The sequence below is a fragment of the Perognathus longimembris genome, chromosome 8, assembly GCF_023159225.1.
Source record: "Perognathus longimembris pacificus isolate PPM17 chromosome 8, ASM2315922v1, whole genome shotgun sequence".
Classification (NCBI taxonomy): Eukaryota; Metazoa; Chordata; class Mammalia; order Rodentia; family Heteromyidae; genus Perognathus; species Perognathus longimembris.
In genome coordinates, this window is record NC_063168.1 from 2020576 (window position 1) to 2043771 (window position 23196).

Sequence of the window (23196 nt, forward strand, 5' to 3'; positions counted from 1 at the left end):
TTCTATTGTATAAACACACTAAATTTTATCTCTTCTATTGTTTTTTGGATAGTTTTGAGTTCTTTTAATTTGGGATTCTTGGCCAGCACTGCTATGAACATTCTAGAATATGTCTACTGGTACATCTATGTATGCCTTTCTATTATTACTGTACTAGGGGTGGAATTATGGGTCATGCCACACCTCGTTTTAGCAGACAATGTCAAGTTATTTTCCAAAATGGTTGAGCCATTTCTGTCTCCACTAATAAAGTACACAAATTGCAATTATTTTTAATTGACTTTTTTATACTTGGTGTTTGCCTGGCATGTATGTTTCTATTCTTTTGCTTTTTGGGGGAATGGACATGGTCTTGACTATTAGGTAGTCCACACTGGTCTTGAACCTTCAATCTTCTTGCCTTGACTTCCTGAATGCTAGGATTACCGGCATTAACAACCACAACTGGATCTTTTACTTTTTGCTTACCACTATCACTATAGATCTACCATATTTTTGTGGCTATGACATGGTGTGGAAATATTCTGCCTTTAATTGATTTTTAGACCACTTATATTTAATGGAAGTATGAATATTTTTAATTTATGTCTACAATCATATATTTGGTTTTTTTTGTGTGTTTGCTCTGTATTTCATTCTCCTGGTTTCCCCTTCCTGCATTTGTTTTGTTTTTTTTCAGACTTTTTTTTGTTATTCCATTTTGATCCATTTTCCTTTATTCTTTTAGAGTATGTTGTTCCTCAGTTTGCTTCTTTTTTCCCTTTTTTTTTTTTTTTTTTGCCAGTCCTGGACCTTGGACTCAAGGCCTGAGCACTGTCCCTGGCTTCTTTTTGCTCAAGGCTAGCACTCTGCCACTTGAGCCACAGCGCCCCCTCTGGCCATTTTCTATATATGTGGTGCTGGGGAATCGAACCCAGGGCTTCATGTATACGAGACAAGCACTCTTGCCACTAGGCCATATTCCCAGCCCCAGTTTGCTTCTTTTTAAGTGTGTCTTGGGGCTGGGAATGTGGCCTAGTGGTAGAGTGCTTGCCTAGCATGCATGAAGCCCTGGGTTCGATTCTCAGCACCACATATATAGAAAAGGTTGGAAGTGGTGCAGTGGCCCTGAGTTCAAGCCCCAGGTCTGGCCAAAAAAAAAAAAAAAATCAGAATGTCTTAACAGAGCGGATGGCTCATGACTGTAATCCTAGCTGCTCAGGAGGCTGAGATCTGAGGATTGTAGTCCCGAGCCAGTTTAGGCAGGAAAGTCTGTGAGACTCTTACCTCCAATTAATCACAAAAAGCCAAAAGCAGAGCTGTGGTCCAAGTACGAGAGCACTAGCCTTGAGTACAGAGCTCAGGGATAGTGCCCAAACCCTGAGTTCAAGCCCCAGGATTGGCACCAAAATAAGTGCTTTCTTCATTCTCAAAAGGTGAAAAAGGCCGAGAGAGAGAGAGAGAGGAGAGAGAGAGAGAGAGAGAGAAACAGACAGACAGAATCCTAGGTTAACAGGCTGTTTTCTTTCGCAAAGCACTTAATGCCATTCTACTGTGTAATTTCTGATAAGAAATCTGTGGTCACTCAAATTCGTTTTCCTTTTATTCAGCACACTGTTTTGTCTCCAGGCTTCCGCTCTTCTTTCTCTTTTGTGGTCCTGAGTTTGAGCTCAGGGCTTCTTGAGCCACACCTTCAGCCTCTCAGGTCAAGGGCTTTCTCATTACCTTAATTAGTGATCAATTAAGTCATTCATTGGCCTGTCCTGGGGCTGGAACTCTATCCCTGAGCTTCTTTTGCTCAAGGCTAGTGTTTTACCACTTGAGCCAGGGCGCCGCGTGGGGCTTTTTCTGAGTCTCAGGGTGGCCTGGCTGGCTTTGAACTGTGGTTCTCGGAGGAGCTGGGGTCACCCACAGGCGTGCCCCCCCCCCCCCCCCCCCCCGGAGCCGGGCTACCTTTAGCTTTCGTGGTTTGAGGACCTACTTGTGTATTTTCCAATCACGTTCCTTCCATTTGTGGAATGGGACGATCTGCCTTCACTTTGTGTGCTTTCCTCTGTCCTGCTCCCCCTTTAATGGAGCCCAGTGTCCCCGCGGGTTTGCTGGGCTCGTTCTTCGGTGCGTTTCTATTTGTGAGGATCCTGTCACCCTGGAACTCTGCTAACTTCTTCTCTCTTTTCCCTTGCGCAGGTGCTGTGGGGCTTTTGAATGTCAAGTATTTGGGACGTCAGGAACGGGGTGCGCCGACCCCAAGCCCGGCCTCGAGGCCTGGTGGAGCGCGGGCTGCCCGTGGGCGTGGCGGGCCCGGGTCCGGGGGTGGGGGGGCGGAGCGGTGCTGCTGGCCGCGGCTTGGTGACTTCCTGGGTACCGGGGCTTGAACTCAGGGCCGGGTTGGCCTCGGCCTCCGTCCCCACGGCCACGCCCACGGCGCCCGTCCCGTCCCCGGGGACGGCCTTGTGATGGGCGGGGGGGGGGGCGGGGGGGGGTGGGGAGGGACTGGAGGGGGGGACTGGAGGGGGGGGGCTCCTGCTCACGTGCTCAGTTCTCACACCAAGCGCTGCCGTCGTCTGGACGCAGTTGAAGCGGGTTGGAGCGGGTTGGAGCGGGTCGGAGCGGGTTGGAGCGGGTTGAAGCGGGTTGGAGCGGGTTGGAGCGGGTCGGAGAGGGTCGGAGCGGGTCGGAGCGGGTCGGAGCGGGTCGGAGCGGGTCGGAGCGGGTTGAAGCGGGTTGGAGCGGGTTGGAGCGGGTTGGAGCGGGTTGGAGCGGGTCGGAGCGGGTCGGAGCGGGTCGGAGCGGGTTGTGGGTTGGAGCGGGTTGGAGCGGGTCGGAGCGGGTTGAAGCGGGTCGGAGCGGGTTGGAGCGGGTCGGAGCGCGGGTTGGAGCGGGTCGGAGCGGGTCGAAGCGGGTCGGAGCGGGTTGTGGGTTGGAGCGGGTCGGAGCGGGTCGGAGCGGGTCGGAGCGGGTTGGAGCGGGTTGGAGCGGGTCGGAGCGGGTCGGAGCGGGTTGGAGCGGGTCGGAGAGGGTCGGAGCGGGTCGGAGCGGGTCGGAGCGGGTCGGAGCGGGTCGGAGCGGGTCGGAGCGGGTTGGAGCGGGTTGGAGCGGGTCGGAGCGGGTCGGAGCGGGTCGGAGCGGGTTGAAGCGGGTTGGAGCGGGTTGTGGGTTGGAGCGGGTCGGAGCGGGTTGGAGCGGGTTGAAGCGGGTCGGAGCGGGTCGGAGCGGGTCGGAGCGGGTTGGAGCGGGTCGGAGCGGGTTGAAGCGGGTTGGAGCGGGTTGTGGGTTGAAGCGGGTTGGAGCGGGTTGAAGCGGGTTGAAGCGGGTTGAAGCGGGTTGGAGCGGGTCGGAGCGGGTTGGAGCGGGTTGGAGCGGGTCGGAGCGGGTTGTGGGTTGAAGCGGGTTGGAGCGGGTTGAAGCGGGTTGAAGCGGGTCGGAGCGGGTCGGAGCGGGTTGTGGGTTGGAGCGGGTCGGAGCGGGTCGGAGCGGGTTGGAGCGGGTTGGAGCGGGTCGGAGCGGGTTGTGGGTTGAAGCGGGTTGGAGCGGGTTGAAGCGGGTTGAAGCGGGTCGGAGCGGGTCGGAGCGGGTCGGAGCGGGTTGGAGCGGGTCGGAGCGGGTTGTGGGTTGAAGCGGGTTGGAGCGGGTCGGAGCGGGTTGGAGCGGGTCGGAGCGGGTTGTGGGTTGGAGCGGGTTGAAGCGGGTTGAAGCGGGTTGGAGCGGGTCGGAGCGGGTTGGAGCGGGTTGGAGCGGGTCGGAGCGGGTTGGAGCGGGTTGGAGCGGGTTGAAGCGGGTTGGAGCGGGTTGTGGGTTGGAGCGGGTTGGAGCGGGTTGAAGCGGGTTGGAGCGGGTTGGAGCGGGTTGGAGCGGGTTGGAGCGGGTTGAAGCGGGTTGGAGCGGGTTGGAGCGGGTTGGAGCGGGTTGGAGCGGGTTGGAGCGGGTTGAAGCGGGTTGGAGCGGGTTGGAGCGGGTTGGAGCGGGTCGGAGCGGGTCGGAGCGGGTCGGAGCGGGTCGGAGCGGGTCGGAGCGGGTCGGAGCGGGTCGGAGCGGGTCGGAGCGGGTCGGAGCGGGTTGGAGCGGGTCGGAGCGGGTTGGAGCGGGTTGTGGGTTGGAGCGGGTCGGAGCGGGTCGGAGCGGGTCGGAGCGGGTTGGAGCGGGTCGGAGCGGGTTGTGGGTTGGAGCGGGTCGGAGCGGAGCGGGTCGGAGCGGGTCGGAGCGGGTCGGAGCGGGTTGGAGCGGGTCGGAGCGGGTCGGAGCGCGGGTTGGAGCGGGTTGGAGCGGGTTGGAGCGGGTCGGAGAGGGTCGGAGCGGGTCGGAGCGGGTCGGAGCGGGTTGGAGCGGGTTGAAGCGGGTTGGAGCGGGTTGGAGCGGGTTGGAGCGGGTTGGAGCGGGTCGGAGCGGGTCGGAGCGGGTTGGAGCGGGTTGGAGCGGGTCGGAGCGGGTTGAAGCGGGTTGGAGCGGGTTGTGGGTTGGAGCGGGTCGGAGCGGGTCGGAGCGGGTCGGAGCGGGTCGGAGCGGGTCCCCAGCAGGATCTATGTGCGCGGGAAGCGAGGCCCCAGCAATGCTGACAGTCAGTAGGACTTTTTTTTTCCAGTTCTGGGCCTTGGACTCAGGGCCTGAGCACTGTCCCTGGCTTCTTTTTGCTCAAGGCTAGCACTCTGCCACTTGAGCCACAGCGCCACTTCCAGCTTTTTCTATATATGTGGTGCTGGGGAATCGAACCCAGGGCTTCATGCATGGGAGGCAAGCGCTCTACCGCTAGGCCACACTCCCAGCCGCCAGGAGGCCTCTTAGAGGAGAAGCCTAGAGGCAGTTGTTTGGGCCTCGGTGTGCCACCCTCGGGAAGGATCACCATGGCTCTTGTAGGACCCCAAGCGAGCTCCTGAGTGGTTGTCAAAGGTCTCACTCCCTGTTCCGTGGCCAGTGTCTCGCGTTTCTCTTTCCCTCTTCCTCATCAGCTGCCAAATGTCCACCCAGACTCCACCTCGAACTCCCCCAGGGAGAGCTCCATCAGCCCCCTTCCCAAGTCACCACGCCCCAGCGATCCTGCTACAGTAACAGAGAGCGAGCAAATACCAGGGGCAGCTAGCGCTCAGATCAACAGACCCCTAGAAACACCTGCCTCTGCGTGCCCACTGCCAGAACGGACCTAATGGAAGTCTGATGGCTTGGGTTAAACGCATTCTAATTCATTCATACTTTCCTTCGGTGTTTTTTTTTTTATCTTGTCAAATTGTATTTACACACAATTTGTAAGTTTGCATCGACAAGGTAGAATGTCTTAAACACCTGAAAAGAGCAGCTGGCGTGCTTACTGGGTGCATTCATTGGGCCTCTTACTAGCTCTGACCCTGGGAAAATCAACCTGCCCAACCTGTTTCTTCAGGGAAAAGCCAGTAACTACTTCAGTAGTAGTTGTGAGACTAGTGAGCTAACCCAGAACACTGCCAGCCACAACTGTTTAAGTCAAGTGCTGACAACCCTCCCGGTCCCCACAGGCCCGCCAGACAATGCCAGATGCGACTGTTAAGTGTTAGCACTCAAGGCTTGGGACATTTCCCATCTGAAGGGCGAGGAGGCTTAATTAGCCCATCTTGGTATCCGTGTTCTCGGAAAGAGGGAGTCAGCTCTCCTCTTCAGCGTCTGGGTGGAGGGGAGGAGTCCTGGGGCATGAACTCAGAGCTATGTACTGATTAGACAGGTATTCTATCACTTCTGCCATACCCCGGGCGAGTCAGCCTAGCCTGTAACCTTCTGTTTATGATCCCTGGGTAGCTGGCATGATGGGTGAGCACGCTGGGCCCAGCTTTTTCTTGGTTGAGTTGAAGTATCAAACGTTTTGCTTTCTTTTTTTTTTTTGGCCAGGGCTGGCCCTCAGCTACGATCCTTTTGATCTCAGTCTCCCAAACAGCAGCTAGGATTACAGGTGCGAGCCACTGGATCTGGCCTGCTCACCTTTTTCTTTTTTGTGGTTCTGAGGTTTTGAACTTTCTAGGCTATCATTTGAGCCATGCCCCTAGCTCTTTTTGCCTTGTTTTTTTTTTTTTGCATAGTTTTCCTAATGTATGCCCAGGCTAGTCTGGCCGTGATCTGCTTATTTATACTTGCTGCAGAGCTAGGATGATGGGGCCATGCCACCATACCCAGCTACTGATTGAGGTGGGGTCTGAAGTTTGTGGTAGGCTGGGGTTGAACCACGAGCCTCCCAATTCCCGCCCAGTGGCTAGGACTACAGGCATGAGCCACCCAGCCTTGTTGGGTTGGTTCTCGCTCTTTTTTAAACTTATATTGATTTGAAATGACAGATGATTCTGCTTCTGCATTTAATTAGGGATGAATCACATTCAATACACAATTCTCAAATGACAGATAAACACTATTATATATTCTGTATACTAATCAGATATGATTCAGAAATATCTTTTATTCTGGAAATTGTCTTAACTTCTTGAGTAGTTATAGTTTATGATAAAATCTTGTTTTCATAGAAATCTGTACCTTCACTTAATAGTTGTTGTTTTTTTTCTCCTGGTTCTGGGGGTTGAACTCAGGACCTGAGCTCTGTCCCTGAGCCTCTCTGTGCTCAAGGCTAGCGCTCTACCACTTGAACCACAGCACCACTTCCAGCTTTTTCTTAGCAGTTCATTGGAGATAAGAAGTCTTATGGACTTTGCTGCCTGGGCTGGCTTTGAACCGTGATCCTCAGATCTCAGCCTCCTGAGTGGCTAGGATTGCAGGTGTGAGCCACTGGTGCCTAATTTAGTTTGTTTTTGAAAAAATAAAAAAACCCTTCAGATTAGATATAACAGTATTCTTTACATACTTTATTGTTTTAAGATATACTAAAATTATTGGCTCTTTGTCTAAAAATAGGTGTACAAAATCCATCGGGCCCAGGTTGCAAGGAGTCTCTGGTTCTGTCAGGTGATTCAGGCCAGCACGGGCCGGCAGACGCGGTGGGAGGCGGGGCCCAGGCCGCCACTTTCAGGCCAGGTTCTTTCTAACCTCACCTAGGAAGTCATAGGTCTGCTCAGAGAGGTCGAAAGGCTCGTGGGCTCCATCGGGGGACAGCAGAGCCTTCAGGGCGCCCTGGTTCTCTCTGCTGTGCTTGAGGAGGCTGGCGATGGCCTTCCAGCGGGCGTCCTCCGTCTCCTCCTCGGCCCACCGGGGCGGGGGCAGGAGTGTGGAGTGCAGGAGAGGGAGCACGCAGTCGTGGTACACCAGGAGGAACTTGGCCTTCACGAGCTCTCTGTCTCTCTGAGGAAACACCACAGCACACGGGACGGTGGGTGGAAAGGCAGCAAGGTGCTCAGAGCATGGCATCCCGCCCCCGGGGTGAGGGATGGAGGGGCCTTGGTGCCTGGCGCCTACGGGTGCGGTCCTTCCGGGGCGGAAGCCAGAGGCAGCGCAGAGCAGACCCGGGGTCTCCTGGGGAATCCGTGGGCATCTCCTCGAGACCACGGTGACCCCAAGCTCCACGGAGCGTCGCGCGCTCTGTCAGGTAAACCGGGCACGGCTCCTTCTGTTAGGGACTGTGGACCCACACGCCCCGTCTTCTGGGTCACTGGCTGGCTGAGCCTAGCACAGTTAGGGGAGAGTGTGCAGCATCCGGGGCGGAGCAGGTGGAGCGCTGCCCAGTGGCACCGCGCCCCCTGGCGGCTGGGAGGGACCAGGCCTCCCTCACCCGATCCTCAGCCCAGGCCAATTTCCTTCCCCCTTCTCCCTGCTTGACACGGGCGTTGACAGAGGAACTTTTTTCCCTACATTTTTTTTTTTTTTTTTTTGCCAGTCCTGGGCCTTGGACTCAGGGCCTGAGCACTGTCCCTGGCTTCTTTTTGCTCAAGGCTAGCACTCTGCCACTTGAGGCACAGTGCCCCTTCTGGCCATTTTCTGTATATGTGGTGCTGGGGAATGGAACCCAGGGCTTCATGTATACGAGGCAAGCACTCTTGCCACTAGGCCATATCCCCAGCCTTTTTCCCTACATTTTTAAAAATAAAGGGCATGTGAGAGCTAACTGGGAGACTCTGCTTTAGAAACTTCCTTTCCATTTGCATAAAACTCTGGGATCTGAACGACTGTCCTGACAAGGGCTCCCTCTCACAGAAGAAACGATCTGGCATGCCCTTCTTGGGATGTCTGCGACCATAACCACACAGGTCGGCCAGTTAGGAGGAAGTGTGGCACGGATAGTAATGCGCAAGTAATCACTGCAGGTACTCGGTCCAGTGTGGCAGGGCCCGTTACCTTCTCTGATCTTTTCAAGGTACTTTCTTTCTCAGCCCATGCACTCTAGAAAAAGCAAAGAGAAATATTAGGAGTCAAAGTATCCACAGGTATCCAAAAGTCTTTGTGACACTTTTGTAGCGTTCCTCCATAATGAATCATTTGGCCAGGCTTTGAAACACTGCCGAATAGGTGCATGCTACCAGGGCCTGTCACCAGGAGTCGGCTGCCATTAACCCCCGGCTAGACCAACCAGGGAGCTGGGCCTGTGGAAAATCTCTCCAAGGCCTAGGGTGATTGTAAGCCCAAACTAATTCCAGAAGAGAAGCAATGAACACAACATCCATGCCAAGTGTCCAGCAGAGTGCCTGTAGTGACATAGTTTGGAGCCTCTAAAGCCAGCCAGCCACCAAAATAGAACACCGTCCTCGTCAACCATTCTGCCTGCCACAATGGTGCCAGCGGCAGGCGGGACAGACCCAGGGACTTCCGTCCTGTCCCCAAGCTTCGGAAGAGCGTCTTCAAGGCGCTAAGAACCCCGCGTCCCGTGGGTCGGTGGGTCCCACGGAGGCGAGGGCTGAGGGCCCGGCCCCTGGAGGCCTGGAAGGCTGCGTGGCCCGGCGGGGCCTTGGCGGCCTCCTCGGGGCCTGGACTTCATCCCCGTTGCCGCCTCGTGTTACAGGTCGGCTCTCTCTCGGTGGGGAGGGCAGCTCCCCGCCGGAGCACGGGGGCTGCCTGCCGTTGGGGGGGCCCAGGCGCGGGCCCCGGGCTCCGTGCGGCCTCCGGAGCCTGGAGCGCAGGCCCGGGGGGAGCGAGGGCCGTGACTGCGTGGCCACGGCAGGGCGTGTCGCCGGGAGAGGAGGGGGGGGCACGCCCTTCCGGCGGGCCACGTGACCGGCTCTGGCCAATAGGCGCGGCCAGCCCTGGGGGGGGGGGCGCACGGGGAGCAGCAGCGGCTCCGCGCTGGGGCGCTGCCAGCGAGCGGACCTGCGTGTGCGTGGCCCGCGTCCCGCACCGACCCCTGCGGGCCGGCCCCCCGAGCGGCGCACGGCCACGTGGGCACGCAGCCTGGCCCAGCTCCCGCACGCCACGGCGGGCCACGTGGGCACGCAGCCTGGCCCAGCTCCCGCACGCCACGGCGGGCCACGTGGGCACGCAGCCTGGCCCAGCTCCCGCACGCCACGGCGGGCCACGTGGGCACGCAGCCTGGCCCAGCTCCCGCACGCCACAGCGGGCCACGTGGGCACGCAGCCTGGCCCAGCTCCCGCACGCCACGGCGGGCCACGTGGGCACGCAGCCTGGCCCAGCTCCCGCACGCCACGGCGGGCCACGTGGGCACGCAGCCTGGCCCAGCTCCCGCACGCCACGGCGGGCCACGTGGGCACGCAGCCTGGCCCAGCTCCCGCACGCCACGGCGGGCCACGTGGGCACGCAGCCTGGCCCAGCTCCCGCACGCCACGGCGGGCCACCCGTGCGCGGCCCGAACCTGCAGGAGCGGCCGTGCGTTAGGAGCGGGGGAATTAAGACTGCAGAGGAAGCCGCCGCGGGTCAGGGGCGTCCCCGCGGCGCGTGCCGGGCGCTTCCGGCCCTCTCGCGGGCGGGGAGGTGCGCGTGCGCGCGGACGGCACGGCCTCACGGCCCTGAGCGCATGGCGGTCGGCCCATGTCTCCAGGCCGCCACGATGGCAGGCTGGGCCCCGGCTCACGGGCAGGGAAGCCCAGGGAAGCAGCACTCACACTGGGGGATCCCAGGAGCTAGTGCTGGGCACAGACAGGCGGGGGGGGGGGGGGGGCGCCGCCCTACAAGGGAAGGAGAGCCGATGACGGAGCTCGCTGCCTACCCTGAGCGCGTCCAGCACGTCGGTCTGCTCCCAGAGCCTGGGGAAGGTGGCCAGCACGGGGTGGCTGATGAGATCTGGAATACACAAGGACAGACGGGTAGACGCGAACCCCGTGCAGCACACGTGGCCTCACCAGACAGCAAAATGCCCACCCAGATGGAAACTGTCCTGCCAGATGCTGCGCTGGGGACGCCATCTAAACTCTCCAGCCTCCAGGGGGGCGCAAAACCGTCCCCTCCGCAGCCGTCGGCCCCTACACTCTATCCCAGGGAGAGCAGGCAGGGGGGACAGGGAGACTCACGCGCTCAGCCCTTCGTGTCTCCACGTCTTCCTCCTTGGGCTGGAGGGGTGGCGAGGGCCGTGCTGACGAGGGCAGGCCCTGCTCTGGGTTAGGCCGTGCTGACGAGGGCAGGCCCTGCTCTGGGTTAGGCCGCGCTGACGAGGGCAGGCCCTGCTCTGGATTAGGCCCTGCTCTGGGTTAGGCCGCGCTGACGAGGGCAGGCTGGCTGGATGGAGTAGCAGTGCCGGGGGCGGGGTGGGAGGGGGAAGGAGGCGGAGGCTCAGGTCCGACCCAGGCCACCAGTGCTCAAGGAAAGACCCCAGACTACGCCCAACGCCTGTGGAGTGTGTGTGGGGGGGTGGTTCTGGAAGGTACTGGGACGGCACAGCAAAGCCCTGTGCAAGGAGGCACACCAGCAAGGATGTCTTGGTCTGTTTGTGCTGCTGTACCAGAATACCTGAGTCTGGATCACTGACAAATTGAGTGTCTATTGTGCGGTTCTGGGGATGAGAAAGTCCAGTCAAGGTGCCAGCATTTGGTGTCTGCTGAGGGCTGCCTACCAGGAACTTTGCTGAGGAGAAGTGCTGTGTTCTGTGGCAGAAAGCAGTCAAGCCCTTGGGTGAGGACCACTAATCTCACCCATGGGGGCGAAGCCTGACCACCAAGCCACTTCCCAAGGGCCTCCTGTCACCCCGCCACTGCGGCCGGCCACACACGCAGCGGACGCGTTGCAATGGCGAGGGCAACGCCTCCTACAACCCTGTGTTCTCATCTCAGTAGAAACCGATCCTTTCCCTACATCTTAAGGAGCTCATTCTGATGGTCAAACTTAAAGGAAGCCAACAGTCTTAAGTAACCCCAGGAAAACCTAATCATCTTCATTCTCCTTATGGATTCCTGTCATTCAGGATAGTTCCAGAACAGCGGCAGCCAGGAGACTGCACTGTCCTCCTCTTAAGAGTTACAGGTATTCTCTGAGAAGCGTCCGTGCTGTTAGGCTTTGAGCTCCATTCCCCTCCCTGTCCAGTGGTAAGCTCACAGGGCATCACTGGAACATTCCGGGCTGCTCCTGCTCCACTCATCCACACCGTCTGCCTTCCATGCCAGCTGCCCCGACAGCAGCACATTTTCTTGCCTGGGGTCTCAGACATGCTGGTCCCCCTGTCCAGAAAGGATCCGCCTCCCACCGCCCGCCCTGCGTCCAGTGCGTTCTGGGGCGCTTCCCCCCCCCCGCCCCCCGCATGTCGGTGCACGCCTTCCTGTCTTCCTCGAGTAGGGCCGGGGGTGGCGCGCCTGCCCGGTCATCACCACGCTTGAGGAAGTGGGCAGGGCGTGTGAAGATGCCCGCTGACTCACCGAGCTCAACAACACCCAGCCACAAGACTGGTTTCTACCCAAGTCTCAGAACAGTCACAGGCCGTTGGCAAGTTTATTCACGTACGTCAGCTTGGTGTGTTTTTTTCTAGATTAGTTTTTAACATTTTACTTGGCGAAATGTTGAAACTCAACATGAAGTTGCCAGAATAAAAGCAGTGCATGGTATATGGAATGCTCTTCTCTTTAGCAATTGGTTTCTAAGTAAGCAACTGAGAGCCACATTTCACGCATTCCGCACCAGGTGTGTGTGTGTGTGTGCGTGTGTATGTGTGTGCATGTGTGTATGTGTGTGTGCACGCGCTTTCTTCCCCCAAAGATGGCATACCCAGCAAATGTGTGGGGAAAACAAGATTATTCAGAGAAAATAAAGGGAAATGTGCTCACATATGGGTTTCAAGATCTCAAGGCTCCAGAATCCGGCAGTCTCATAGGTGATGCACCAACACCACGCTATTCTGATGTATTTCCATGTGTCCTTTCTTTCCTTCCTCCCTTCCCTTCCCCCCTTCCTTCCCCACCCCCTTCCCTCCCTTTTTGGTGCTAGCACTGGGGCTTGAAATCAGGCCTGGGCACTCTTCTTTAGCTTTTTTGCTCTGGCTTTTTGAGGTTAACTGGAGATGGACTGTGGCTTTTTGGCGGTTAGTTGGAGGTGAGAGTCTCCCAGACTTTCTTGCCTAGGCTGGCTTTGAACCGCCATCCTCGGACCTTAGCCTCCTGAGGTCTGGAGCCCAGCCTGCCCAACGCTTCCATGTGGAAGGCGCTCCAGGGGTGCGGGGGAATGGCGGGGGGGGGGGGGGCGCTCACCAGCACTCTGCAGGCTCGCTCTGTCTCTCAGGAGCGCATCTCCAAGGATTTGCCGATAAAACACCAACAGGTGAGAGGAACACATACTTCCAATCAGTGTTTCTGGCAGGAGACTATTACACAAGAGAAACCATGGGTCATTAAACAACCCCCCGCAGGCCAATCTCAACTGTTTTACTGTGTGTTACTCTAATGCGCAGCTTAAGCTTGTGCCTGGTCACTTCAGATAACTTGTATTTTTAGGTGGGCCCTTTCAACGCTCAGCTGTCCATGTTCAATGTCAAATGAAAGGCCACCAGTCACGGGTCTTGGGAAGAGAGAGACTGGTGGGACAGACGCGCGAACAACGGCAAGGCGGTACAGCGGATGCGGTGGGTGCGGAGGGCGGGCCAGCGCAAGCGCACTGCCGTGGGCGGGCCGGCATGTGGAGGGCGGGCAGGGGCCGGGCCGAGTCGGCACTTGGCAGCTGGGCGCTGTGGGGTGATCAGCTCCTCTCCCTGGGCTCTCCCTTGCATTTCAAGTTACTAAAAGGATTAAAATGAGGGCTGGGTGCGGTGGCCAATGCCTGTCACCCCGGCTACTCAGGAACACCTTGAAATTTGAGGCCACTCTGGGAAAATAAATTAGTAAGACTCCATCTCAACAAACAATCCAGTTGGAGGTTCATGCTTGGAACCCCAGCAACCTGAAAGCCACGGGCAGGAGAACTATGGTGAAAGGGCAGCCCCAGGCAAAGGTGAGAAACGATCTGAAAAATAACCAAAGCAAAACAGGGTTGGGAGTGTAGCCCAAGTTACAGCGCACCAGCCTACCAAGCATCAGGCCGGAATCCAACCCGCCACCAGCCAAGATAATTACTTAAAAACAGACCAACAAGTAAAAACAGGATTAAAATGAGGTTGCGCATGAAATGCTTAATGTAGTGTCTGGTATATGGGAAGGGCTCAAAAATAGAAAATAATGCAATGTTAAAGTTAAGTATTAGTTAAAAAATTAGTATAACTTTGGACATGTAGCCACAAAGAAAATATATACAGAATATACACACCAGGAAGTTAAAAGGGCAGCAAATTATATGAATGAATAAAAAAGTCTCTCTGGAAGTGGAGATGTGGCTCAAAGTGGTAGAGCACTAGCCTTGAGCAAAATGAGCTCAGAGACAGCGCCCAGGCCTTGAGTTCAAGCCCTACCACTGACCCCCACCCCCCACAAAAAAAGTCTCTTTAATGAACCAAACAAAGGAAAGCAGTAAGGGAAGACAAAACCCCCAACACTGGAAGACATGCAGAAAACAAGTAACAAAATGCCCACAGCAAGGTCTTTCCTGTGGTGATTACTTCAAACAAAAACAGGCTAAGGCTCTCTAATGAAAAGATGCAGGCTGGCAGATTGGATTAACAAGATCTAACCATCTGCTATCTATAAGAGACTTGCTTAGCTTCTTAGCATGTTCACACACAAGCATTCCAGGGACATGCAAAGCACAGTGGCAGTTTCAAGATTGTCCTCAAGTCAAGGGTGCTAGAGAGAAAGGAGGACACATCTGCAGGTCAAGGGGAACATCAAGGCCAGCAGGAGCAAAGTCCCTAAGAAATGAACTTAGGCCGGGCACTGGTGGCTCACGCCTATAATCCTAGCTACTCAGGAGGCTGCGATCTGAGGATCCGGTTCAAGGCCAGTACAGGCAGCAAAGTCTGTGAGTCTTATCTCCAACTTACCACCAGAAAACTGGAAGTGGCGCTGTGGCTCAGGTGGTAGAGTGCCAGTTTGAGCTGAAGAGCTCAGGGACAGCGCCCAGGCCCAGAGTTCAAGCCCCAAGACCAAGGAGAAAGAAAGAGAAAGAAACAAACAAACCAACTTGAACACTAGTAGGAATACATTTGCTGGAAAATGATCTTGCAAATGCCTACTGTGTGCTGTAATTGAAGAGGAGCCTCAGTCTCAGGGGCCTGGAAGACAACGACCTGCATTGTGCGCAGGTATTCTCGGTGTCAGGCGAGTGAGCTGCTTCCTGACCTCTGGGCCATGTACTCCAATGTGATCTTGAGATCAGAAAAACCACGTGCCAAGCAGCCTGTGGAGCCAAGGAAAGCCCATTAGGAGCTGTCCTTGACAGACAGGTGGGAGACTCACCCGCCAGCAGAGGAGCCGCGGCACGGGAGGAGGAGAGAGGACCGAGCCGGGGGGACTTGGCTTTCCCCTCACAAAGACCGCGACTGTGCTGCCTCCTTCTCAGCCTCAGCAAGAACAATTTTCCAAGCAAGACTGACCAAAAAGGAATCCAGAGGCTCTGTGAGTCTCCGGGAGGAGGTAATAACCACGGCACATTATGAATGGTTACTGAGGGTTTCGTTGTTAATAGTATAATTACAGAATACTCAAGAGGGGCTATTTAAACCAATGCCACAATCTGAAATGGGGAAAGACACCATTCAGAGAGGAACATCGAGACTCCTTTCGCTTCCCTACTTTTTTTGGTGGTTTGCACTCAGTGCCTGTACCAGTCACTAGGTAGACAGATGCTCCGCCACCTGGTCTATACTTCTGGATCTTTTTCCTATTGCGGCTCCTATCTGTGCTCAGGCGGGGTGAGCCGCAGTCTGTTTAAACTTCTCTTGTAGCTGGGGTGACAGGTGAGTGTTGTCATGCCAGCCTTTTATTTATTCATTTTTTTTCTTTTACCCCTCTTTTAAAAGTTGAGATGGGGGGGGTCTCATGAAATTTTTATGTCCACATGGTCTCAAACCACGGTCCTCTTGATCTCCGCCTCCTAAGTAGCACAGGCGACAGGCCTGAGCCCCGTGTCTGGACGGTCCCCTGCTCGGTGATGATCTACAGGCAGTGGGCGGGGCCTGAGGACAGTTTCCTGCTCAGAGTTGGCGCCACGCCCGGCTTTCCCTTCCTTTTTGTCCTCTGTGGAAAGCTCCTTCCTTCCACATCATTCCAGTGCTACATCCTTCCGGGCCATCAAAACCCATTCTGATCTTCCAGATCTTACCAGCAACACAGTGCATCTTTATTTGAACAAATTTTACAACACGGTACCACCTGTCTGGTGTAATGTTTATAGTAGCTACTTAAAATAGTAAATAACTGTAAAGGTAAATAATATTTATAATAGTATGCAATCACAGTGAAGCCCACTGTCTTACTCTGTGCTATGTATGATACATATAGGCTAAGTATTTTATATACGTTGTTCCTACTAAAGTACATCACAGCTTTAGGTAGCATGCTGTCAGACAGAAACTGGTAGATCTGGGATTTCACTAGAAGAAAAGCTCCCTGAGAAAAGTGGAAATTAAAATCACCATGGAAAACATTGCTCACTTTTTAGAATGAGCAAAACAGAAAATAACAATAGTGCCAAGAACAGGGAGTAACAGATTCTTATACCTTGCTGGGCAGTGTCATTGGCATGATTCTTTTGGACAACAGTTTGGTAGTTTCTTCTCAACAGAAACCAACATCAGATGATCCAGAAACTTCTAGGTACGTGTATTCATAAAAAATGTAGACACACATCCACATACCAAAACTTTGAACTATCTGAAGCAGCTAAATGCATAATTGCTCAAATCCAGACACAAGTGAAATGTTTATTAACTACTAGGCATAGAAAAACAACCAGGGCGATATTCAGAAGGAAAGGAACAAATTATTAGCTTTTGGTGCATCACGTGGAGCGAAAGACCAGCCCAAGTCTACCCGCAGCCCGATGCCGTTCATGAAGGTTGCCTGAGGTGGGGCTCAGAGACGAGATTACAGGGCCTGAGGTAACTTTTTAGAGTGAGGGGACATTGTTTATCCTGGGCTGTGGCAACTGTTACACACTTGTATACGTTTGTCAGAACTCCAAGCACTGTATGCCCAAAGGGAAACCATTACTGCATGTAGACTAAGCTCCAATAAACCTGACACTTGAAAAAAAAGAAAAGGGCTGGGAATATGGCCTAGTGGTAGAGTGCTTGCCTTGTATGCATGAAGCCCTGGGTTCGATTCCTCAGCACCACACATACACAGAAAAAGCTGGAAGTGGTAGAGTGCTAGCCTTGAGCAAAAAGAAGCCAGGGACAGCGCTCAGGCCCTGAGTTCAAGCCCCAGGACTAGCCACAAAAAAAAGAAAAGGGGCTGGGGATATGGCCTAGTGGCAAGAGTGCTTGCCTCATATACATGAAGCCCTGGGTTCAATTCCCCAGCACCACATATGCAGAAAACAGCCAGAAGTGGCGCTGTGGCTCAAGTGGCAGAGTGCTAGCCTTGAGCAAAAAGAAGCCAGGGACAGTGCTCAGGCCCTGAGTCCAAGCTCCAGGACTGGCAAAAAAAAAAAAAAAGAAAAGAAAAGGTTCCCTGAGGATAGGTTGGTAAGCGCTGTTTATTCAAGTTTCAAAACTACTTACAACCAAATCTCATTGGAACTGATAAACAGGAGCACGTGAACCGAAGCTTTATTTGGTTATATTTTCCTACTGATCTTTGGCAGAACAACAGAAGAGGAAGAAGGCACTGAGAGAAGACAGTCACGCAGACAGAGAAGCGCGGAGGCGGCGCAGGGAGCGAAGGCTGCGAGGCGAGCAAGCACCCACCTCAGCACGGTTCTCGACCTCCTGTTCAGAGACCTCAGCTTCACGAGGAGTTGAGGCTGCCTGCGCATGCTCATCATCTGGTGGAAAACACTGCCCTGGGCTTGAAAAAGACAAATGCAGAGGCGCCGAGTGAGTGCTGGGGACGGCCCACGCTACCGCAAACCCCCGGGACCACAGGGGTGGCGACGGCCTGTGAGCGGGTCAGGATCACACGCGCTCACTCCTCCGTGAGCCCCGGGGGGAGGGCAGGAGGAGCTCTACCGCATGCCCCCCCCCCCGGCCCCCACGCCCCACAGCGTACCTACTGCCCGCTACCGGGAAGGAAAGGCAGTGTGCAGAGCATGTCTGGCTCTGGGTCGAGCTGCCTGCACCCCAGAGCTCAACCCTTCCGGCTCCAGGAAGACAGGAGACAGCGCGGTGGGAGCACAGTGGCGAGTCACCAAGCAAGGACAGGAGGACCGGGCGTCCCGAGTCTTTTTGTCAGTGGTGGGGCTTGAACTCTGGGCCGGCGCTGTCCCTGAGTTCTCCTGGTTCAAGGCGCGCGCTCGACCCCTCTGAGCCACAGCGCCCCTCTGGCTTTGAACCGCGGTCCTCAGGGCTCCGCTTCCTGGGTCGCTGGGATGGCAGGCGGGAGCCCCAGCGCCCAGCTCCTCCTGAGTAGTTCAAGTGTGGACTCCCTTCCCAGTCTCTGGCACGCAGCCTGGGCGATGATACTAAAAGGTGTTCTCTTTCGGGAGGGCACCTTGGCGTGCACAGCACAGGATCACATGTCCCCCGCCTTGGGCCTAGCAATGAGTGATCTCTGAATTAGCCCATTCAGTTCATTCTGTATCGCTTACTGTCCTGTACAAAGGGACCAATCAGCATTCTCATCCTTCATGGCTTCCGACATGAGACTCTCCTACACGCTCCCAAGAAAATGACACCGAGGTGAAAATGACTCACGCTTTAATAGTGAAGGATTTATTTCTAAAAAATGTGAATCTAGCCAGGCACTGAGGGCTCATCCCAGGCACTCAGGAGGCTGAGATCTAAGAATCACGGTTCAAAGCCAGCCAGGTATCTCCAGTTAACCACTGGAAAACCGGAAGTGGCTCTGTGGTAGAGTAGTAGTAGCCTTGGGTGAAAGACTTCAGGGACAGCACTCAGGCCCTGAGTTCAAGCCCCACGACCACCACCAAGAACAAAAAAAGTGAATCCATTTGAAAACTGGCAGGCTCCCTGGAACGGTTTCTTTCTTGAAGGCACCTGCTATTTATTTAATTTTTAAGGAAAGGAAGGTGTTATGGTTTGGATCGGAGTCCCCCAAAGGCCCATGAATTAAACATGTGGTTGCTCGACTGTGGCACTATCGGGGGGTGATGGAGCTTTTAGGAGACAGCGCCTACTGGAAGGAGGGTAGGCCATGGGCTGCTCTTGAAGGGGCCTGCGACCTCAGCCCCCGCCACGTTCCTGCCGCGGTGCGCTACCACAGGTCCACCGCAACAGGGGCCCTTGGATGGAAGCCCCGCGCTACAATTGTCAGGTGTTTTGTCAGTGTCAAAAAGCTAACAAGCACAGAAAGAAGTGTGTGAGAGCTGTACCTCTTCTGGACAGGGAAGGGTCCACCTCAACACCTTTCTCGTGAGGAGTGCCGCCATTCAGGAAGAGCTCGTGCGTTCTGTAAGGGAAGAGCACAGGGCGACGGGCGAGTCAGGGGCACGGGGGACGTAGTCACGGGCATCTGCTCATAGCGCAGCGCTGAGAAGACAGCCAGCCGTTGATCCCGGCAAAGTTACTCTCTACGTGTAAAGTGCACAGAATATATTTCCCCACAAAAAATGAGACAGAGTGATACTATTTAAACAACTTGACAGATAATCCCTGTTAATGTGTAAATGGCAAGTATTAACTTTTTAATAAAGATTTCAAGTTTGTTGAATTGTTATTTGAAATAAAGTCACCACAGCTTATATCACTTTTTTTTTTTTTTTTTTTTTTGCCAGTCCTGGGCCTTGGACTCAGGGCCTGAGCACTGTCCCTGGCTTCTTTTTTTTGCTCAAGGCTAGCACTCTGCCACTTGAGCCACAGCGCCACTTCTGGCCATTTTCTGTATATGTGGTGCTGGGGAATTGAACCCAGGGCCTCATGTATACCAGGCAAGCTCTCTTTCCACTGGGCCATATCCCCAGCCCCATCATTTTTAACATATAAAAGTAGCATGCAGATTGTGGCAAAGAGTTTTAGCTGCATAGAAAGGAGTAATAAATGAAAAGCCCCTCCTGGTCCCCTCTCCTAGTTTGGTAAATCTCCTGCCTTATTTTTTCCAGACTTTCCTCCCTCCCTCTTTCTCTTCCCTCCTCCCTCCTTTCCCCCCTCTCTCCGAGTAGCCTCCTCCCCTCTTACGATGCTGGGGATTAAACCCAAGGCTTTGTGCGCAGCCAGGCCAGGGCTTTTTATTCAGCAGCCCTCCCGTACTGCCTGAGTGTGGAAAGCAAAGACACAGTGGCCTCTTTAGCGGTACTGCACCATCTCCTTGATTCTGCTTCTCAAATGTAACCCCTGGGAACAGTTTATCCACACGGCATAGGCTAACAAATAGGTTTAAATGATCAGAAGTAGAATTACAGTATCCAAGCTATTCTATGACTTCGTTTTTTTTTTTCATATAATATACACTGGGAAAATTTCTATATGAATCTACAGAGCTCACTTCATTAACAACATAGGTGTGGTCTCATTTTTAGAATGGTGGAGAGAATGTACTTCTCCTTAGTTTTTTTTTTTTGGCCAGTCCTGGGCCTTGGACTCTGGGCCTGAGCACTGTCCCTGGCTTCTTCTTGCTCAAGGCTAGCTCTCTGCCACTTGAGCCACAGCGCCGCTTCTGGCCGTTTTCTGTATATGTGGTGCTGGGGAATCGAACCTAGGGCCTCGTGTATCCGAGGCAGGCACTCTTGCCACTAGGCTATATCCCCAGCCCTCCTTAGTTCTTTTAAGTACAATTTAAAACTCAGTGTATTTTAAAAATCCCAAGACCCTTAGGTTTCTCTCCTCCCTCCAGGTGCTGGGGAGCCCCTCCCCCTTCCGGTAGGTACCACCCCACTCACTGCTGATGGTCAGGGCTGCCAGCTGTGCCCAGAGGCCAAGGAGGCCACCAGGGAGTGAGATCTAAACCAAGCTGCTCCATCGAGCCTTAGGGAGAGGCGCTGTTTCCTCATGTTAAAGAACCGAGGGAACCTGCCCGGGCAGAGCGGGACGGGGCGGGAGCTGCGCCCCGAGAGGGGGTAGCCCCTCCACCCACCCGTCCTGCAGCCTGCCGGGATACATCCTCGACTTCACTGTCATCAAAAATGATCACAAATGAGGACTTACTAGCTCGTGAGCGCCTTTCTTGTGTCGGGGCAGTAGTCTAATTCTCCTGCATACGTACATCACAAGCGTCTGCTTTCGGGCCACCTTGTGCGATTACAGTTGAAAGCTGTTTGCAGGGTTGCCAGTGTGATTTCAGTGGCCTGACCTCGGAAGGAAGGTGGAAGGCCCCAGAAGCCCTGAGGCCCCGGGCTCTCCTTCCTGCTCATCCTGCAGCATGGTGAGACGCGCTCGTCTGCAGGAAGTTCCTCACTGCACATGCTCAGCAGACAGCCCTTCCATGAGCTGTTTTCCCTCCCAGGATGAGACTGCATACTGTGTCCATACACTCCCCCACATAACTCCAAAGTTCCTCTCCCCTCAATGTGTAGGAACACTGATAAAACACACTTGAGCTATCCACATCCTAAAAAATGAATTCCTGCGAAATTCCTCATTGGCAAGGATATAAGCCTCACTTACTTTGCTGGAATAGGAACACCATTGGTGTCAAAGAGTTTAAGAAACACCCAGCCGCAGCTCAGCTCTCCTCTTTCACCAGTGGACTAGGAAGTAGAAACAAGGATGTGAAGCAGTGTCTGGACTAGTCAAATTCACAGGCATATACCAAGGCCCCTGAAGGAACACAGTTAGTATTCACCCCTAGGATTAAACCACACTTCACAGGAGAGTCCTACTGTACTTGCAGGCCCGGTGCTGATGGTGGTACTTCCGGTGGCACTATGCGAGGCCCTTAACCATTAAACCCAGTGATGTGGCGCCGTGGCTGTTGTGTCTGGAGTGCTAGGGACACTGGGTGGACTGACTCCAAGTCACACTGACATACGCGGGGTTACAGAGGCCTGCTCCTCTTGAGATGGAGGAGGAAACAATCACTCCAGCGTCTTTCTGCTTGGAAGTTCAGCCTCAGTGTCAGTTGCCAGAAACCACCAGGGCTCATGGGGGGTGGGAGGGGCCCTCAATGGAACCTCCCTGTGCTGGCTCTCTGGGTAACCACGGGGCCAACTTTACTCACTACACCTCTCAAACCACTATGAGAAGGCAGTGATGTGGCTAGCACAGCCCACAGCTACAGGGTCAACAGCTCATGTGACATGAGTTGAACCAAGCCCGTGGTGCTCTCTTTATAAAATTACAATGTTGAGGCCCCCTAATAATCCTCAGTTACAAAGCTACATGTGCTCAGCCCCTGGAAGACAGAAGCTACCTGCCCCTAGCCTAGAACCCCTGGTATTTATTTATTTATTTTGGCCAGTCCTAGGCCGTGAACTCAAGGCCTGAGCACTGTCCCTGGCTTCTTTTTTGCTCAAGGCTAGCACTCCGCCACTTGAGCCACAGCGCCCCTTCTGGCCATTTTCTGTATATGTGGTGCTGAGGAATCGAACCCAGGGCCTCAGGTATACGAGGCAAGCACTCTTGCCACTAGGCCATATTCCCAGCCCCAGCTGGCATTTATTTTTTAACACGTCTGCCAAGCCCCAGCCTTGGCCAAGTTCCATTCTTTAAAAGTTCTGGAGTTTGGCCAGGTATCGGTGGCTCAAGCCTGTAATCCTAGCTACTTAGGGGGCTGAAATCTGATGACTGCAGTTCAAAGCCAGCACAGGCAGGAAAGTCTGTGAGACTCTTATCTCTAATTGACCACCAGAAAAACAGAAGTGGCGCTGTGGCACAACAGAGTGCTAGCTTTGAACTGAAGAGCTCAGGGACAGCACCCAGGCCCAGAGTTCAAGCCCCATGACCGACCAAAAAAAAAAAAGTACTGATATTTGCTAGTTAGTGCTAAAATATAAACAAATATCCTTTTATTTCAAATATCACCGAGAAAGCAGCACATCACAAAAGTTTAGAATCACTACAATTCTCCTTCCTCCAGAGATTAAAAATTTACACAGAAATCTTCCACTATTTTACCTGTAAACAGACAGACAGACAGACAGACAGACAGACACACACACACACACACCCCACTTCCCTTTTTAGTGCTACATTAGAGAGTTTTACTTTTAGTAAACATACATTGCGAATATAGGAAATTCCAAGTTCAAATAATATTCCAAGGTCTAGAGATGAAGAATTGGACCTGATAAAACAGTCACCGTCCAGCAAACAGGGCAGGAGGCCAGTGACCTGAGAAGACAGAGACCCAAGTTATTAACACAAACCAAAGAGGCACCCATCTCTCAGTGGCTTTTTATTTTGCTTTATAACTGAGGTATCTACCTACCTACCTACCAACCTACCTACCTAATCTGTTTTAGGTACCAGGAGTCGTGAGACAGGTCTTCTTCCACTGGAACCACTCTTCGAGTCCCCTTTTCCATTGGTTATTTGTATGGCAGGGTCTCACTTTATGTTGGGGCTGTTCTCCTATTTGTGCCTCCCTTGGTTGCCGGGGTAAGAGGCACGTGCCACTGAACCCAGCCATGTGCTTCATAAATGGCTGGGATCACAGGTGGGTAGCACAGGTCCCAGTCACTGGGTGAGGCGGAGTCTCGAGAAGGTTTAGGCCCAGGCTGGCCTCAATTGAAACCCCTGACCTCCGCCTTCCAGGTGCTAGCATGGCAGGCGTGGCCTCTTACCACACCCAGATAAGTCTTTTAAAGAAAATAAAACATAGATGGATTAAACCCATCTAACCAATGATTTATTTATTTATTTATTTATTTATTTTTTGCCAGTCCTGGGCTTGAACTCAGCGCCTGAGCACTGTCCCTGGCTTCTTTTTGCTCAAGGCTAGCACTCTGCCACTTGAACCACAGCGCCACTTCTGG

General features: G+C 54.2%; 1 protein-coding gene across 4 annotated transcripts in view; it reads right to left on the reverse strand.

Moving 5' to 3' along the window:
• Positions 1–6767: 6767 nt before the first annotated feature.
• Nphp1 (nephrocystin 1) overlaps positions 6768–23196 on the reverse strand; it is a 40937-nt gene continuing 24508 nt past the window's right edge. The window contains exons 13-20 of one of the 4 annotated variants that reach the window (XM_048352316.1): positions 22442–22552; positions 20888–20970; positions 18661–18737; positions 17078–17177; positions 12492–12604; positions 10031–10104; positions 8212–8256; positions 6768–7221 (exon numbers count right to left, since the gene is read on the reverse strand). In XM_048352316.1, coding sequence (XP_048208273.1) covers positions 6949–7221; positions 8212–8256; positions 10031–10104; positions 12492–12604; positions 17078–17177; positions 18661–18737; positions 20888–20970; positions 22442–22552 — 876 coding nt within the window. In that variant the 3' untranslated portion in view covers positions 6768–6948. The remainder of the gene's footprint in view (positions 7222–8211; positions 8257–10030; positions 10105–12491; positions 12605–17077; positions 17178–18660; positions 18738–20887; positions 20971–22441; positions 22553–23196) is intronic. The other 3 variants (XR_007211809.1, XM_048352317.1, XM_048352318.1) reach the window with 3 other exon arrangements.